The following is an 18,977-nucleotide window of genomic DNA, read 5'->3' as shown; positions in this document are numbered from 1 at the left end:
AAAGACCCTGCCCTTAGTTTATTTTTCCATTATATATCTGTGTCAAGGTGACCATGGATTGGAGAAGGGTATCGCCACCTCTCCTGTCACATTGGTCCAGGAGGCTGTCATTCAACCTCCCCTTGTCTTGGAGAAAGTATTCATAACATTGCCAATATTTACAAAACATGGTCCTGTGTTTACAATTCACCAGCGTGAGAAACTGCACGTTTCTCCTTTAATATGAACGCTCAGCAAACCAGGAAAATTCATGGCAACACCCATGGCACCACCCAGAGAAGTTTGCCGGGGTGACACCCTCCTTTCCATGTCCAGTTGTCACTCTGGTTTTGAAGACTTTTTTAAGCCTTCTGTAATGTTCTTCATATTGGAGTCAGAAATTTCACCTTATCACACTTTCTACTATAAACACTGGCCATGTTTTGCTAACTGTCTTTCATTGTTTACATATTTCTACGTGGGAGGAGAAAAGTAATTGACAGTTAGCTTGACCAATGTGGATTGAGAGGTGGAATTCCATCCTCCAATCCACGAGCACCATAGGAAATGTATAAAACTGAGTTTTGTAAATAAACTCGCCCCTTTTTCCTGCTTCGCTCACCAGCGTGTCCTCATGTGGTTCTTTCCGTGTCCACTGTGACATCCAGTGCTCTCACCACCGTCCATGGACCAAAACCGCATATAGGGCTCTTTTAAGGATGTTTGGACAAGTACCAAAACCCAGCCATCTTCTCATATTGGGACAAGCAGTCCCCCCCACATTTACCCCTGGGGCTGAGGGTTCCAAGAACGAGGCCACAAAGTCTTTAGTTTTGAGCCAAAAAGCATCCACCCAAATACAGTCTTATTTATGCTCAGGAGAGTCCAGGGTCCGTCTATGGCTAACATTACGCAAGAAAAGTCCAGCCCAAAAGCCACTCCTCTTCACCTCTAGCCATCGAGGAGTTCTTTTCATTGTCCTTTATCATCTCGGTCCCAGGCTGTCTCGCTCTCTTCTGAAACCACCAGCCATGAGAATCAGTGTCTGGGAACAGTTTTCTTCTGCCTCAGAAAGGGTTAAAAGCTTCTGGCTCCCGACAAGGCCATGGGCTCAGGCACTCACAGGCTCCGGCAACTCCCATACACAGCAGCTCGGCACCTTCTGCCTGGGGGGGAGGGCGGAGACGGGACGGGGGGACGGAAGGCACCTCCAAAAGTTTTCCACCCCTCCATCCTGGATGGGGCTGGCCCAGCTCCAGTCCCATTCTCTCTCTTCCCCCCCCCCCAGGGCCTGGGCCTACCTCAGCCTGGCCACCTGGCCCTCCTCCCCCACCCAGCCTGGTCAGCTGGGCAGGGGAGGAGGAAAAAGATGCTCCTCTCCTGAAAGCAGAGCCAGAATGAGGAAGTCCCTCTGGGAGTCCTTGCTTTTAACCCCTTGTGTCCTCAGAGGCATGTCCAACCCCTCAGTGGCCACTCTAGGTGCCAACATTCAAATCTGACCCCTGATTTGTTTGACCTCAGCTTCCTGAAAAACTCACTTCCCTTCAAACCAAGACAGTTAGAAACAGATAATAAGGAGAAGATGCTTTTCTGACAAAGGCAAAAGGATTTGGCATTGGCTGGTGAGCAACACTGTCTTGGAAACTTGTAACTTGGCTCCTGTGGGAGTGAAGACAGTGGGCATGGAGCTGGAAGGAGCCCTGTCTCATTTAAAGACTGGATCTTTGCTCTCTTGGACTGGTGCTGATGGAACAAAGGTAGAAAGTGCAAACATTGATGGCTTAAAATTAAGAAGAGAGAATAATGGAATTGCTCTACTTTTTATTACTAATGCTTTGAAGCTAATCTCATAAGCTTGGGAGCTTCAGACTATTTTTTATGGTGACAATATTGTAAAAGTAATCCAAAAGACTGTGTCATAGTTGGGGAAAAAAAAGCATTTCCTAAGCTTTAAACCCAAATGTGCTCAGTGAAACAAACCCTGTAAGAGCAGCAGTGACACCATCTGATGGGTTTAGTTATGCCATAGACAAAAGTAATTATAGCGCTTAGAAGAGCTTTTGTCTCCAGATAATGTTAAAACTTGCAGTGTAGTGTAAATCATAACAGAACAAATCTGGAGGCTGCTCTCATTGCTTCCAGGGGAAGTTCTCTTTGGTTTTGTTTCCTTTCTGCTCAATATATTGCAAACCTTTTGCAAGTTGGTAAATAAATATTACCTGCTGTTTGAAAAATGACTTGGGGTTCATCTCACCAGTAGTGCCTGTGGCAGCCAGGCCATTATAACAAACAGTTGTTCCTCTCTTGGTGAGCTCTGTTTTGTTTTGGGAACACAGGCTCTTGTGATGGGGCTGAAGCTGTCTGATTCATTGGAGATATTAAAGAAGCATTTCCTCTTTTTAGAGTTCACTCACGTAAGGATTCCTGTGGCTTCTTTTGCTACTTCTGAGCAGTGTCACAGCAAGAGTCAGGTCAAAAAATACTTGGTTGAGCTTACAAACACCCAAACTTTTAGCATTTGCTTGATGAACATTTGAATTCCAGTCCATGAACATTGGTAGTGTTTTTGAGGGGCTGAGCAGTTTTGACTTTTAGATGTAAGGGATTTTTAAAGGTTTGGGAACCTTGGGCCTGCAGGAAATGCAGTGATTGCATTGGGAACAGATTAATGAACTGATTGATTTTCCAATGTCCTGCCTGGACACCCATGCTTTTGTCTCAGGGTGAAAATTTTTCCGGGCTGAGAGATTCCCGTGCTGAGCTCTCTCCAGATGATTTGTTATTTGTGTCCTGAGATGCGAAGGGAGAGGTTTTGCCATCAGCAGGGAAGTGCCAGAGATCAGGTGGAGCCAAGGCATATGAAATCTGACCAGACCAGAGGCTCTCTGACCCCTGAAGTTATTGCTGTGCCTTGTGCAGAGAGTTTGGTGTCAGGCCCTGTGAGCAGAGACCCTCCAGGGACAGGCCTGGGGAGCAAACTCAGGGACATGAAGAGAGCCATCAAAGCCTAAAAGAGGGACTTCAGCAAAACCACTGAGCTTCAGGAGCTGGGTCACTTGCTGCCCTGGAGCAGTTGCATCATAGATTAGATTCATTGTGGCAGGAGAAGCACATCCATGCTTAAAAGACATTTAAAGTGCATTTTGTGGATCTGGTCAGATTTGAAAATGGTCCCGTGTACAGGACAGGAAATCACTGTGTGCCACATTTGCAGCCCGTAGTGATCCCAAGCAGCAGCATCCTGGGGAAGGTGCAGGAAATCATAAAATGCATCATCATCTGTGGAGGGAAATTCAGCTGACTGCCAGTGATCTGTGTTGACCTCAAGGGAGGTTTCTTCTGCATGGAAATCAGTTTTCTGTTCATTTTAAAGTTTGGGATAATGCATGAGGATTCACCACTCTGCCACACACTCCTGGAGGAAATGGCCCTGGAGTTTTCTGAGGGCATAGGGAAATGGTGGTGATACCATGACCTTGTCTAGAATTACTTGCCTGGTTTTCTTCCCTCAAAAAACCCTGAGACTTGCTGTTACTGACTCTTGGTAGTGGAATAACAAAGGTTGTAGTTCCTCCACTGTGAAGAGATATCTTGGTGGTTGAGATAAGATTGTGTGTGGGGAGGCAAGCTTTTAAGCAAACAATCCTTCGCAAAAGTGAAAATGGGACTTGGGAGCTCAGCTCCCAAGAATAAGTGGGAATAGCCATGGTAGGAGCTTCCCTGCTCAGAGAGAGTTTACGGTTGCAGGATCTATGTGTCTAGATGTCAAGAAGCAGGAAAATCAATGTTTTAGGTGCAGTTCTAATGCCTTCTAATGCTCAGTGTGTGCTGAGGGGGTGCACGGATCACACAGTCCAGCACTTCCACCTATCTTTGCTCCCTTCCCCGGTCCCCATGGATGATGAGCTGCTGGTGCAGCAGGTTTTGCTGTGCAGCCCCATCACCTTTGCTGAGCCTTTGCTAAAGAGGACTTGATTGCTGTGCTGTAACCCAAGACAGTGTGACACCCAGAGAAAGGCAACTGTCCCTGTTGAAATCTTGTCTTTACAGCAGAACCAGAGCAGCACATTACTGGAGGGGCAGCGTGAAGCCTATGGCACATCCTGGTGCCTGACTGCCACAGGAGACCCTGCTGTCCCTCCTCTCAGTGGTCACAGTGGTGTGTGGAGGTGGCTCCACGTGGTTCCTGTGGTGCTGGTCTTTGGTGAGCTGGCATGGGAGGCAGAAGGAGGGCAGACCTTGTTTCACCTTTCCAAACACCTTCAGCTGCTTGTGAAGCAGCATTTGCTGAGCTTGGAATTTGAAGTACATGTCTGTAGCTGCCCCAGCTCTGCAGCTGCCATCAGGTTTTGGCCCTCTCCTCTCCTCTCCTCTCCTCTCCTCTCCTCTCCTCTCCTCTCCTCTCCTCTCCTCTCCTCTCCTCTCCTCTCCTCTCCTCTCCTCTCCTCTCCTCTCCTCTCCTCTCCTCTCCTCTCCTCTCCTCTCCTCTCCTCTCCTCTCCTCTCCTCTCCTCTCCTCTCCAATGCCGTATGGGAATGGCTTACTGGGGTCACTTGTACTGGCTCCTTGTGGCTAGGGCAACTGCATCACATTATCTCCTAAATAAACCCATCAAGTGGCAGACTGGGCTGGAGCCTCCTGCAGCCTGGGGCAGCCAGTAGGTTAATCTGGAGCTGCTCTGGCCCCGAAGCCAACCCCTTTGAAGTTTGCTGCAGCTTAGGAGCCAATGCACTTTCTCAGGAAAGTTGGCATTTTTACTAAGCAGCAGACTCTTATTATCTGGACTAAGAACACAGCAATTTCCTTCTCCTGCCAGTAATCCCCACTCAGGGCACTGTTATGCTCTTTTGCGATTTATTTTCTCTAATTGCCGGTTTGCAGCGGCCACACAGCTCTCCCTGGGATGTGTTCTGGGGAATTTTTGCACTTTGAAAAGAGCTTAGTCCTTCCCTTGTGGCTGCTGGAATCAGACAGCAATTCCTCTCCAGGTACTTCAGCAAGAGTCCAGCCTGAAAAATAAGTAATAGCCTGTTCTTTTCAACTAGAGACTGATATCTGTGGTCTAGAGTAGGTTCAGCTGTTTCATTCATCCTTTGGGACTCCTGATAAAGTGCCCCTGACTGAGGCAGTCAACAGATGTACAGTACCAGGGCACCAATGCTTGGTTGGTGATGATGCTCTGGCTCTCATCCTGCAAATGTTCCCTTGGTTTCTCTTTCCTGGACAGGTGTCTAAGCCACAAGCAGACAGTTTCTCCAAGAGAAATGCTGTGGGAAACTATGCCAAAGTCTTTTATAAAGTCCTGGTAAACAACATCCCCAACCTTTCTTTGATCCACCAAGTTGCTCACCTTATCATAGAAGGAGATGAGATTGGTCAAGCAGGACTATTAACCCATGTGGGGCTGGGCCTGATGCCCTGGTTGTCTTGTATTTGCCATGTGATGGCACTCAAGATGATCTCACCCTCCCAGGTACTGTCACATTTGCCAGCCTCCAGTCACTTGGGACCTCCCTGGGTAACCAGGACTACCGGTAAATGATGGACAGTGGCCTCGTGAGTACTTCTGCCTGCTCCCTCAGTACCCTTGGATGGATCCCATCCAGCCCCATTTGTGTGTATCTACGTGGTGTAGTAGAGCCCTGAGCATTTTCTCCTGGATTATGGGGACTTTGTTCTACTCCCCATCCCTGTCTTCCAGCTCAGGGTGCTGGGTACCTGGAGAAAAACTGGTTTTACTAAAGACTGAGGCCAAGAATGCATTAAGTACATCGGCCTTTTCTTCATCCTTTGTCACTGTGTTTCTCCCCACATCCAATAAAGGATGGAGATTATCCTGAGCCTTTCTTTTGTTGATAATGTGTTTAAAGGAACATCTTATACTCTGCTGTGTGTGCATCTGTGTGTGTACTCTGTAGTGATGGAGATTGAAAAATGTGAGCCCTGCTAAGCTGTGCAGTGTTTTTGCCTGCTGAAGTTGGGAGTAAGTCTGATGCTTTGCTTTGTATTCACACTGCTTCAGCCAGACCTGCAAAACAGCTGCCTTAAATGGCAACTTTTGAAAATATCCTTGAAATAAAAAATAGAAGAGAGAAAAGATTGAATTGTCCTACAGCAATGAGTTTCAATAATGTTGTGTTATGAGTGGGGCAGATTTTACCAGCAGCAAATCCAGGCTGTGGGATTTTATGGGGGATCAGAAGCCTGTGTCACGTCTGTATTGCAGCATCCCCCCGAGTCCCTGTGAGGTTCCCTCGTAGGAGCACAGGGGACTGACCCACAAAGTTTCCTCCCCTTTGAAGAGCTTGGAGCCTGGCTGAGGGTAGTTGCAGCTGCTGGCAGCTGGGGATTTAGAATTCCTGCAGCCAGCGCTTTCTGAGGAATATTTCAGAATAAGCAATTACTCTGGGAGCTGGGTGGGAGAGATTTTGGATGTGTAAAACTTATTTTTTACAAAGTTTTATTATTTCTTGCATCTATTAATAGGGCAGCAGGAGTCTCCACATGCTTTTATAATGCCTGTTGCGCTTTCTAATGGATATATGCAAAAGCTCCAAGGCACATAAAATAGACTTTCTCAGCCAGTTATTACAATAAAAATTATGTGTGTGTCATGACCTTTAAGGCAGTGGGACTGTGTGTGCATGCTCCTCTGATAGGCCACTGTTCTCCATTCCTTTCTGAAGCCCTTCTTGCTGTAGGAGGTTTGCATAGGAGCTTGGAATATTTTTCCAATCAGTTAAGAGTCTTTTGGCTCTGATGATAACTGGCAAAGCACAGAGGAGGAAGAAAACAAAAGAGTGATGACTTTTTCTAAAGGGAACTAACAGAGAAGAGGGTAAAGGTGAATGGTGAGGCACAGCATGAAAATCCTGGCACCGTCTCCACTGTTGTCAAAAAAACTACTGGTCCAAAAACTTCTTTGTGCTTTTTGATGCAAAAGCTATTCTGCTATTCTTGAGAATAAAGAAGAGGGGAAAAAGTTTTGTAATCCATGTGTCCTCTTTAAAGAGACTTTTTTGTTGTTGTTGTTTTAAACTTTTAATAATAGTGCAACCTGTCACTATTGGACACGAAATAAAAATGCTTGCCTCCAGAAGGCAGAAGAGAATCAGAAGGCTTTATTTACAATTCATTCAGCCTTTTTATAACATGCTGCACTAAAAAGGCACATTATTGGTCCATAGGATGGACACCTCTCCATTGGTTAAATCACACAAACAACACCTGGGAGAAAGGTTGTTATGGGAAAGGAATATTGTTTACTTAGAAATGTTATGGGAAGAATAATTATTTACACCAAGTTGTTTGGGAAAGGAAAAACTGTTGAAAAGTTTCCCTTGGAAAAACTAGCAATTCTCAGGCTTCAGAAATATCAGGCCCATAGCAACCAGCATTTGATATAGTGCAATAGTGCAACTGCTCTGCTTGCAGAGCCCAGTGTGTCACACTTGCTGTTGTCTTGCCTGGAGAGCTTTGCCATCCTCTATCTGGGAGTGAGGAGTGGGATGCCGGCTGTCATGGTGAGGGAGGCAGGAAGGGAGGGGTCCTGTGTCCTAGCACCGCTGTATCCCTTGGTCCGTGTTGTGAGGAAGAAAGGATTGCTGTCACCTGGGAACACAGATGGTTGTTCTTGGCTTGCCAGGACAGTCCTGGTGTGAGTGTCTGGAGCTGTGGACAAAATGCTTCAGCAGAATGCCTGGGAGGTGTGTAGGCACCAGATGGGATGGACACACTGTTTGCAGAAGTATATCAGTCATTTCTGATTAGCTCTGATCACTGCTTACACCACATCTTTCTGCATGCTGGGGTGGGATGCAGCAACAGCACCCTTTTCTTCCAGGCATCCCTGAATAGGGTGCACCCAGAAAGAGCTGGAAGTCCTGGAGATGTCGATGCCTTTGAAGGCTGACCTGAAACAGAGACTAGACAGAGCTAGAAAATAAAGTAGGTATTTATTGAAAGGCCTCCAGGATCCACCTTGGGCAGAACAGGAACCTGACCAAGGTTGCACCCTGGGTGGACTAAGAATGGCCACATGAAAAAAAATGGCAGCCTGGTCACAAGATATTACATTTTTATAAGTTTTGGTCCATTTGCATATTGGGGTTTAATTGTCCAATTACAGCTTGAGGTTGTGAGGTTCCATCCTTCTTGTTCCTCCTCTCAGTCCACCGTTGTTTATGTCGTTGGGCCAAAAGTTGGTCCCCAGTAGGAAAAGAATTTGTTTTGTCTATTTACTCTGTGAAGAGAACTTGCTGGCACTTAATATGAGGCTCAGGACTACATCTCTAGATAGCACAGAATCTGAAAATATGAAAGCTAAAACCTAAGGCATCAATGTGATGGTCTTAAAAGCTCTTAAGTAATGCAAGAGGTTATGCAGGGTGAGCAGCAAGGCTCAACATTGCTTGTGACAGTGTTGATACTGAACTCCTGTGGAGATGTGTCAGGCCATGCTCAGCTGCATTCCAGCCTTAACAAATGAGGGGAATAACTCTTATGGCTTTAAAAACTAAACATTCCCTTTAATTATTGAACATGAATAATTTTCATGCAAATTGAGCCAGGATGTGTGTTTCCAGACTGACAGAGTTGAGAGCAGTTACATCGTGGGGTGTCAGTGATCTGTGAACTGAAAGGCTGTTCATTAATTTTAGCATTTTATGAATAGTAACCTGGAGAGTGAGATATGGGCTGGTAGAGCAAGCTGGCCAAAGAAAAAGACTTTAGTTTGCACTGATGGCCTCCCCTTCTAATGCTTTAAGGTGCAAACTGGTGTGTGTGTAGGTACGTTGTCCTTCTATAGTGGGGTATGGATATTTTGGAAGCCTCCTGATGAGGAGGGCTATAATTAAAGGAATAACTGTGCAGTGACTGTGAGGGTGTTAGCGTAGGAAAACATATAACCACACAGAGGCGATCATATGCGGTTCTTTATTCCAGCGCGCGGGACACCGGGGTGATAATACACCCAAATCTGATGTCCAAAGCATACAGAGTCGATTCGTGATTTTTATAGTTTAAATTATACACATGTTAACTAACCCCCACCCCTAGATACTGATTATCCTATTCCTGAGTTACTATCTTAAATCATACCTACGCTTCTACCCTGATCCACACTTGGTTTGGTTAAAACAATAGCATGGAGCTGTTTACCGAAGCTGACGCTTGTTCCCAGCTAGCTGCGTCAAGTTCCAGTTGTACGTTCTCTACTTTCCTCCCCCTACACATTGCTCAATCTAGAAATTATATTTTTTTAACCCTCCACCAACATTCCCCCCTTTGAAAGTATTTTCACTCTAATATACTAAGTGTAAATGCTTTCACTTAATACAGTCCATTAGGCTTCAGAGTTCATACTGGATGTTCATCTTCAAATCCTCTGTTGTCATAGGCTTTGTCCGGGATGTTGTTGCGGATTGAAGGTGCTGGGTTCCGTGCCAATGCCTTCATTATGGTCCTGTTCCAAGATGCCTTTTTCTGTATCTCTCTCTTCAGGATTCTGTAAACTAACCAAATTACTAAAAATATAATCAGTAAAATTATCAGATTTTCAAGGATAGACTTTATCCATGAACTCACATTCCATCCTAATCTTTCAAAGATTTTACCCAACCAGCTAGTAGCTAAATCCTTTTGTTCCTTTTGTGCCTCATGCTCTATTTGTTTTAACTGACTGATGTCATGTTCTACATCTGCAGTTACATTTGGGATGTGGATGCAGCAATGGTCGATTTGTCCCTTTAAATATCTACACACTCCGTGTTCTTTCAAAAGTAACATATCTAAAGCCAAACGATTTTGCAGGGTCATTTTGGTGGTGGCCTGTAATTGCACATTGAGTTCCTTAAATCTCTCTCGTGTGATTCTTGCTAATCTGTCTACCTGACCTGTGAGTCTATATAGCATTTCTCTATTTCGATAATTTGCAATGGGACCAAACAAGGATTCTAGGGCCCACCCAATCTTTACTCCACTAGAGGGTTCCTTCCAAGTGTCATCTGGGTTCTTGTCTTCTGAGACGTCTCGCTTTGCTTTTATTTGCAAGGCTTCACTGCTCCTGTTAAATGGGGATTTCTTCCAAATTGGACATAAAGTGGGAAGGCCCAGGGTGATTTCTCTTACCTCCCCGTCCATAGGCAAGTGTGTTGTCCATGTGCCATCACTCATTGCCCATACAAATGGTCCTGGACTTCGAATTGTACTCCTGCTACATCCTACTATAATCTTAGAATCTATTTTGCCTTGTTTGTGTTTAATTTTCCTGCAGGCACAACCAATTCGTAAGGCTATTGCCAATGGTGACCACTGTTTCATTTCTAGATTGTCAGAGGTGCAATCATAAATTTTCTTACATACCCACCAACTTACCTTATTTGCCTCTTTCTGACTGCTAGTATCAGTATTTGCCACTGTGGGATCTGTCTCATTTTCAGAGCCTTTCCATTTAATGCACCAGGGTGTGCTTTCCATATATTGGAATTTCTGGAGGATGCTCACAGACCATGCACTGTCCCAAGGTTCCAGTCCTTTCCAATCCTTCTCTTCACATTTCCACACCACAACACTTTCTGTAGCGTTGTCCCTGATCTTTTGATAGCGTAGAAACCAACATTGCCATTTTGCAAGGTCTTGGTCCTTAACCCACCACTCTATGATTTGTCCCAATTTGCCATTACTAAGAATGCACTCTGACTTTCTCATGGGTTGCATATAGGAATCCTCTGTTATCTTCCAGTATTCTCTGACCACCACCCGTGACTCTGGTACTTGTTTACAGTTAATTGTTTTGTTCACTCCTATTTCAGGTAATTTTGATGTTATTATTCCCCAGCTTACTGGGTCCCCTGCTGCCTTTGGTATTGGCAGACAGGCCGTTATTCTGCTGGTATTATGCATTTTGGCAAAGTCTCTGACCAATCCAATCATTACATTCTCAGCCCGAATTTCATTAGAAATTTCTATTACTTGTGTTTTTGCCTGTATCTCTCTCTTCATTCTAGAATGAAGAGTTGTTAGTTGACCCTTCTGTATCCCATATCCCAAAGTAACAGCAATCCCTACTGGTGACATTAGTATCCATGAAATTAACATTACCCACAGGAAGAGCATGAGCACAGTTACCAATACCATTTGAACAGTTACAGACGTTTCAGCCTCAGCTTTGTTGGTCCAAAAGTTTCTACAGCCCACGACTGGACTCCACGAGGGACCTTCTTCACACGTGTGTAGTGTATCCAGGGTTCCACTCCAGCCACTTTGACTGCTGTAAAGGTGGTTAGCAGTACCTGATGGGGACCAGTCCACTTCTCTTTTAGTGGTTCTTCGTTCCAGGTTTTGATGTATACCTCATCTCCTGGTTCGATATTGTGGACTGGATTCTCCAGGGCCAGTGGTCTGTTCCACACGAGAACACTTCGAAGCCGAGCTAGAGTTTTCCCGAGGGACAGAACATAATTATACACATCTTGTTTTCCTGTGACATGAACATTTGGATTGGGGTTAGGAGATTCATATGGTTTCCCATACAATATTTCATAAGGACTAACTGACATCCCACTCCTAGGCTTTATCTGAACCCTCAGCAATGCGATCGGCAAAGCCTGTGGCCACTGCAGTTTGGCTTCCTGGCATATTTTACTGATCTGCCTCTTCAGTGTCTGGTTCATTCTTTCTACTTGCCCACTTGACTGGGGTCTCCATGGTGTGTGGAGGTCTCAAGATAATCCCAATAACTTGCTTACCTATTGTACCACCGTGGCTATGAAGTGTGGGCCTCTGTCTGATGATATCCCTAGGGGCACCCCAAACCTGGGAATGATCTCCTGTAATAACCACTTAACTGTTTTCTTTGCTTGGTTTGTGCGACAGGGAAGGGCTTCTGGCCATCCAGAAAACGTGTCAACCCCTACTAACAGGTATTTGTATCCCCGAGTTTTTGGCAGTTCTGCAAAATCCACTTGCCAATAGTCTCCTGGTTCTATTCCTATCCGAATTCTGCCTAACTGTGCCTGTCGTCTAGCTACGGGATTGTTTTTCAGACAGATTTCACATTTAGACATTACTAACTTGGCCATTGTTTGCATCCGTACTGAGATTAGGTATTGTCTTAACCACTTTACCAACGCCTCTGCACCCCAGTGACACTCATTATGTTTTACCTGTAAAATTTCTCTCATTGCTAAAGGAGGTACCACTATTTGCCCTTGTGCGGTTACATACCACCCTTCTGCGTTCTTCTGTGCCTTCAGCAGTTGTGCTAGTCTGTCATCTTCGACTGTATAGTTTGGCTTCGGAGGCAAATTAAATTGAGAGATATTAAGTCTTGATGGTATCAACGCCATTGTTTTCTGCACCTCTCGCGCTACCTGACGGGCTGCCCAATCTGCTTTTCGATTTCCTTCACAAATTTTGGAGTTGCCTGATTGATGTGCCTTGCAGTGCATGATTGCTACTTGTTCAGGTTTTTGTACTGCATCTATCAATTGTAGGACTGCATCTTGATGTTTAATATTTGTCCCTTGGGAGGACAGCAGTCCTCTTTCTTTCCATAAAGCTCCGTGTACATGCACTACTCCAAAGGCATATTTGGAATCAGTCCAAATATTCACTGTCTTCCCTTCACTCAGCTCGAGTGCTCTGGTTAATGCGATTAGTTCTGCCCTTTGTGCAGGCGTGTTAGGTGGTAGTGATTTTGCCTCTATTACTACATCAATTGTAGTTACCGCATATCCCGCGTATCTGGCTCCGTTCTCCATGAAGCTGCTTCCATCTGTAAAGAGTTCCCACTCTGGTTGCTCCAGGGGGACATCCTTCAGATCTGTTCTTGCTGAATAAGTGTGCTCGATGACTTCTAGACAGTCATGCTCTAATGGACCTTCCTCAGCTGTGGCACCTAGAAATAGAGCTGGATTCAAGAGGTTAGTTGTTTTTAGTGCAACATCATCCTGCTCAGTCAGGGTTACCTGAAACTTCATCATCCGGCTTGGAGAGAGCCAATGGCCCCCCTTTTGTTCCAGGACTGTAGTTACCATGTGTGGCACATAGACATCTATGTGTCTTCCCATTGTGAGCTTCCTGGCTTCCTGTATCAGCAGCACGGTAGCTGCCACTGCCCGCAGACATGAAGGCCATCCGGCACTTACGTTGTCGAGTTGTTTGGAAAAGTAACCCACCGGCCTTTTCCAGCTTCCCAGTTGTTGGGTCAGGACTCCCAGTGCCAGTCGCTGCCTTTCATGCACGTACAGCTGAAAGTCTTTAGACAGATCAGGTAACCCCAAAGCAGGAGCAGTTGTCAGTGCTTCCTTTAACTTCTGGAAGGCCTCTTTCTGTGGTTTGCCCCAGGTGAACGGCTGCGTCTTCTGAGCCTCGTACAAGGGTTTTGCAATCAGTCCATAGTCCATGATCCACAGGCGACACCACCCTGTCATTCCGAGGAAGATCCGCAGCTCGTGTAGATTCTGAGGCTCTGGAATAGCACAGATAGCTTGAATACGATTAGTACCCAGTTTTCTCTGCCCTTGTGAGATTTCACATCCCAGGTAAATCACAGTCTGTTGGGCAATTTGTGCTTTTTCTCTGGATACCTTATACCCTCCCATTCCTAGTGAATTTAAGATCTCAGTGGTTACCTTTATGCAGGTCATTTCTTCCTCTGTTGCAATCAAAATGTCATCTACATACTGGAGTAATAAATATTGGTCTCTTGGTACTTGCCCTTCTCTGGTCCAGATTTCCAGTTCTTTTGCCAGTTGACTTCCAAAGAGAGTGGGCGACCCCTTGTACCCCATCGGTAATCGACTCCAGGTGAGCTGAGTTTTTCTTCCACTTTCTGGATGTTCCCACTCAAAGGCAAATAGTTTCCTACTTTCTTGGTCAAGGGGTATACAGAAGAAAGCATCTTTTAAGTCAATTACAGTAAACCATTTATATATCTCTTTTACGGATGCTAACAATGTATAGGGATTGGCAACCACTGGATGGATGTCTTTTGTTATTTCATTTATACCTCTTAAATCCTGTACAAGTCTATACTCACCATTGGGTTTCTTCACTGGGAAAATTGGGGTGTTGTATTCCGATATACATTCCTCTAGAATTCGATATTTTAAAAATTTATCAATGGTCTTTGCTATTCCCTGTCGTGCTTCTGGTTTTATAGGGTATTGTTTGATTCGTACAGCCTTTGCTCCTTCTTTTAACTCTACATGTACCGGTTGTGCCAATTTAGATTTTCCAGGTACATCTGTTTCCCAGACAGAGGGAATTACTGCATCTTCTACTTCTTTAGGAATATTAGAAATTGGTTTTTCTTTTATCATCAAAATCTTTCCTGTCTTAGACTCCGGAATTTTCATTACGAGTTCACCATTCTCAAAAGTAATCACTGCCTCCAGTGCTGCCAGTAGATCGCGCCCTAAGAGCGGAGTTGGGCAGTCTGGCATGTATAAGAATTCATGGGTCAAGATCTTATCTTCAAAGCTCAATTCTAGGGGTTGCAAGAATGGCCGTACCTCCTCCTTCCCTGTGGCTCCAATGACTGCTGCTGACTTGTTCGCGATTTGCCCCTCAAGATAATTTAGTACAGAATGTGTGGCCCCCGTGTCAGTGAGAAAATCTACGTCTTTTCCTTCTAAATGCAAAGTCACTATGGGCTCTCTTGATCCTGGCTCCCTCTCATGTAAAACCATGACCCTGGCTACACCATCCAGCTGATGCTCACCACTTTGATTAAACATACTGTCTAACTGAGGCTGACCATTCTGGCTAAACCGGTTTGGACACTCCCTTTTCCAGTGTCCCTCCATCCGACAATATGCACACTGATTCAGACCTAATCTACCATGACCAGAACCTCTGCCAAAGCCACCTCTATTAACGCCACGACCACCTCTACCACGTCCCCGCCCCTGTCTCTGTAAGACTGCCAAAAGGCTTTGCCCCTGTTTCTTGATAATTTCTCTGTCCCTGTTATTATAAACTTTCCAGGCAACCTCTAGGAGTTTATCTAAGTTTCTTAACTCTTCACCTTCCAGTTTCTGTAGCTTTTTCCTAATATCTTCCTGTGCCTGACCCAGAAAAATAAAGGCAAGCTGAGTTCTTCCTTGCTCACTGTCTACTTGAAGATCAGTATATTTTCTTTCAGCGGGTGTGGGCGGGGGAGCAGGATAGCTTTGAGCAGGTGTATGTGGAGAAGGGGGGTTCTCTGAGCAGGCAGAGGAGGGGCAAGCGGAGGAGCGGCTGGCACAGGCAGAGGAGGATAATTACCTTTAGCAGACAAAGGTGGGGGTGAAACATATTGTGCTGGCGCGAGCGAGGGGGGTGTAAGAGAATCAGGTGGGGTCAGGGTGAGCGGGGTAGAACTTGGTGTTGAGGGGGCTGTGGTGGTTCCGGGAGCCATGGGAGATACCAATAATTCCGATTCCAGTTCATCTCTTTTTCCCCTTAAAATTTCACTTAAAACTGCATGTTCCATACAATGCTTATTTTGGACGCAAGCCAGACACTTATTATTCTCAAGCTTCATTGCTTTCATTTTGTCAAGCCACAAAACCGGTTTCTCAAGCAAGCACAGAAATAAGTCAATATATGGTAATTGTTCTACCCTTCCATCTTGTGTACAAAGCGATCTAAGTTGCATAATAATCTTCACATCAAAAGACCCGTTTTTCGGCCACCTCTGATTTTCAGGCAAAGCGTATTTTGGCCAGTGAACATTACAATATTCAATCAACTTATCTTTTCGTAATTCCTGACCGAAATTCCCCTCTTTCCAATGTGCCAACAAACAACCCAACGGAGAAGAACTTGGTATAGAGGCATTATTGCTGCCCAAAACCTCTTTTAACCCTTTTAGTTTCTCCATATTACAGATACATAAAACCACAGATGCCGAACCTGCAACGCTTTCACGATGTCTGACGGACGGCTGCCTAGGCAATACCACCAGGAATTCCTTTTGCCCAACCAAGCGTAGCTTTCGCTGCGTCTTAATGGCAGGCCCCCAGACCAGAGAATAAAGAACCTTACCTCTCACCAGGGGTCGTTGTGAGCGGCGAGGGTCGCGGCTCCGATGGGCTCCCCGAGAAATCACCCGGTGCCGGCTGGAGCGTGATCGGGTCGCGGGGTCCTGGCTGCGCCCACAAGGTCCCGTCCTGGGTCGCCAAAAATGTTAGCGTAGGAAAACATATAACCACACAGAGGCGATCATATGCGGTTCTTTATTCCAGCGCGCGGGACACCGGGGTGATAATACACCCAAATCTGATGTCCAAAGCATACAGAGTCGATTCGTGATTTTTATAGTTTAAATTATACACATGTTAACTAACCCCCACCCCTAGATACTGATTATCCTATTCCTGAGTTACTATCTTAAATCATACCTACGCTTCTACCCTGATCCACACTTGGTTTGGTTAAAACAATAGCATGGAGCTGTTTACCAAAGCTGACGCTTGTTCCCAGCTAGCTGCGTCAAGTTCCAGTTGTACGTTCTCTACTTTCCTCCCCCTACACATTGCTCAATCTAGAAATTATATTTTTTTAACCCTCCACCAACAAGGGCTTCCCTGCTCACCTTATGGAGGAGATGTAGGCTAAAAGTCCTAAAGTCTTTTAAGGTAGAGATGGGAAAATGCAGTGTGATTTTTCCTAGCAAAATGACAGTCTTTGTCTAAAACTTGAATTTCATAGGACAGTGTGGGACAACCTGATATGTATGAGAGTGTTCCTGACTGGGCACCTACAGGTGGACATGGCACTACTGGCTCTCAGCACCGCTTTGGACAATGGAGCAGCTCACAGCCAGGGTAAATGAAACATTGGATCTGCAGTTGAAATGAGCCTGGTGCATTTGGGAAAACTGCAGCACTGTGGGGGCTTTCCCAGTGGCTTTGAGGACACTTGGTGGAGGGTACCTTCTGGGGGTCTGTGGAGTCCCTTCTACCCTTAAAGGAATTCCCAACAGCCTTGCCCTGGAAAAGCGAAGATTAAAGATACCCCTTCCAGGTGTAACAAAGGCTTTTCCCCCATGGTTCCTTGCAAACATTGCTTAATTTGCTCCCTGGGTTTCCCAATGTCCATCACTCCCCCATGGTGTCTCCTTTCCCTGGTCCTCCATTGGCTGTGGGGCCTGGTGTCCAGTTTCTGTCTTCCCTATAGTCACTTGCCGCCTGCCCTGCCCTCCTGTACCACCCATGAACCTGAGACACTATATAACTGAGAAAAATCACATGATCCTCCCTTTTCGGCCCATGGATTTCCTTCGGCACATGGGATGAACTTCGCTGGAACTTATCTGGTGGCTGAGGGCCTTCTTCCTCTCCTTGCTTGAGCTAGCCAGTAACGTGTGTGGATGTGTGGGCTTGATTGCTTTGCCTTAATTCTTCTCAAGCAGTTTCTCCACTGGAGAGGCTGACTGAGATCCAATTAGGCTGTAGCTACACTCCAAAAAAGACGCACTGTTACAGGGACCGAGTCAGAATATTGTCTGTGATTAAACTCCTGTTATAAATGGCCAGTCAATTTCCAAATTAATAAAATAATTTTTATTAATTAAAGAAATTAAAGAAATTACAGATCAAAAATTTTGGCAAACCAGCAATCGAAAGTGCAGTGCCGATAACCTGGGATCGACACTGGGTGAACAGTAGTCACAGCCTTTGTGACCTTCCCCTGTTCACAGATTTTACCCATTTTGGGGTCCCCTTAAATAGTCTTTATTTAGCCCGTGGTCCCCCAGTTCTTTGTTCTATTCAGCAAAATCACCCGTTAAACCGACTCTCCATGGAAAGATGAAGAATCATTTCCATTTTTCATTCAGTTCCTTCCTTTGCTGAATAGACATTCCGGGGAAAGATGAATACTAATGTTGGGGTTTGAGTTGGTGAATAGAAGAGTGTCTCCGATGCAGTTGCAGAGATAACTCCTAACGACTGAGCAATCAACTGTCCTCCTTGCTCAGAAAGAGTTGCTCCAACTGTCCTCCTTGCTCAGAGAGTTGCTCCGTGGTCTTTTCTTCTGGTTAATGGCTGTAGTTCTTTGCCATTAACTACACCCAGCCAGGGTTTTGTTCTTCTGAAAAGCAATCTTTACAAGCCTGGGCTTGCCCGATTTTTCTCGTTGCAAACCCCGGCTTGCATGTTACATTTATTTTATACATATAAACTGCACAAATATGTTATTAAAACACGAGTTATCCTAGGTCATTTATAACACTCCTATAAGTATTTTCCTTTTTATAATGGACTGTCAGCATTTACTATTTCCTGATTTTAAACACTGTAGTTTGTCATTTATCTCTGTCTTAAATTAAGTCTGGAGATAGAATTCCTGTTATTTTCAAATCAATATGAAAGGAAGGAAAGAAAGAAATTGCAGTCTAGCCCTTTTCTTTAATCAATATTTTCATTAAAAGCTGAAATGTTAACTAGATCATAGGGTATTTTTGCCATTTTGAAATGTAGCTTCTGTTTAAAGAATTTATGCATTTCCCCTGGAAACTACTGATGCTGGTGTTTTGCAGCAGGCATGGATGCCAGCAGGTGTTTGGCCTGTGAAAAATGCATATTATATGGCTCTACGCAGATATTTACTATATGTATTATGCTAGGTTGAAAAGTTATGCTGTATTAACTTTTGAATAATATAGTGAATGTAGTTTTGTAATTAACATTAAGCTGTAGTAATCAAAAATAAAAACTATGTGTGTGAGATATTCTTCCTAGCTCAAGAGAAAGAGAAGATAATCAGGAAATTCTTCACACAGAGATAACAATTACAGAAACCCCTAAATTTTCCAGAGGAGAGAGATTTATGGCTTCCTAATCAACAGAGACCACCACTTCACGTCGAACCCAGACTAAAAGGCGCCTGGGGAGATTAGCAGAGGGTTTTTGACAAGGACCAGATAACTTGTTTTGTTTTAAATAAAATATGCATAATCATGAAATGACTCCTCTTAAGAGAAGAATTCTACTATAACGGTGTCC

The 18,977-nt window shown here is 44.9% G+C and overlaps 1 protein-coding gene and 1 pseudogene across 2 annotated transcripts; one reads left to right on the top strand and one right to left on the bottom strand.

The window, feature by feature from the left end:
- LOC134565255 (glypican-3-like) overlaps positions 1 to 18,977 on the top strand; it is a 201,268-nt pseudogene that overhangs the window by 5,577 nt on the left and 176,714 nt on the right.
- LOC134565254 (uncharacterized) lies at positions 11,420 to 16,520 on the bottom strand. Of its 2 annotated transcripts, none has more exons than XM_063424765.1 (2): positions 16,015 to 16,520; positions 11,420 to 13,851 (listed from the first exon to the last, which is right to left on the bottom strand). In XM_063424765.1, exon 2 carries the CDS (start codon positions 13,773 to 13,775, stop codon positions 11,730 to 11,732), a length of 2,046 nt encoding a protein of 681 aa, XP_063280835.1. In that variant the 5' UTR covers positions 13,776 to 13,851; positions 16,015 to 16,520; the 3' UTR covers positions 11,420 to 11,729. The 2 variants fall into 2 exon arrangements, with proteins under 2 accessions (XP_063280835.1, XP_063280833.1); XM_063424763.1 differs by having other exon boundaries at positions 11,420 to 13,855; positions 16,015 to 16,519.

Source organism: Prinia subflava, assembly GCF_021018805.1.
Source record: "Prinia subflava isolate CZ2003 ecotype Zambia chromosome W unlocalized genomic scaffold, Cam_Psub_1.2 scaffold_43_NEW, whole genome shotgun sequence".
Taxonomy (NCBI): Eukaryota; Metazoa; Chordata; class Aves; order Passeriformes; family Cisticolidae; genus Prinia; species Prinia subflava.
The sequence above is the reverse complement of the archived record's forward strand: the minus strand, read 5'-3'. Positions and strand labels throughout refer to the sequence as shown.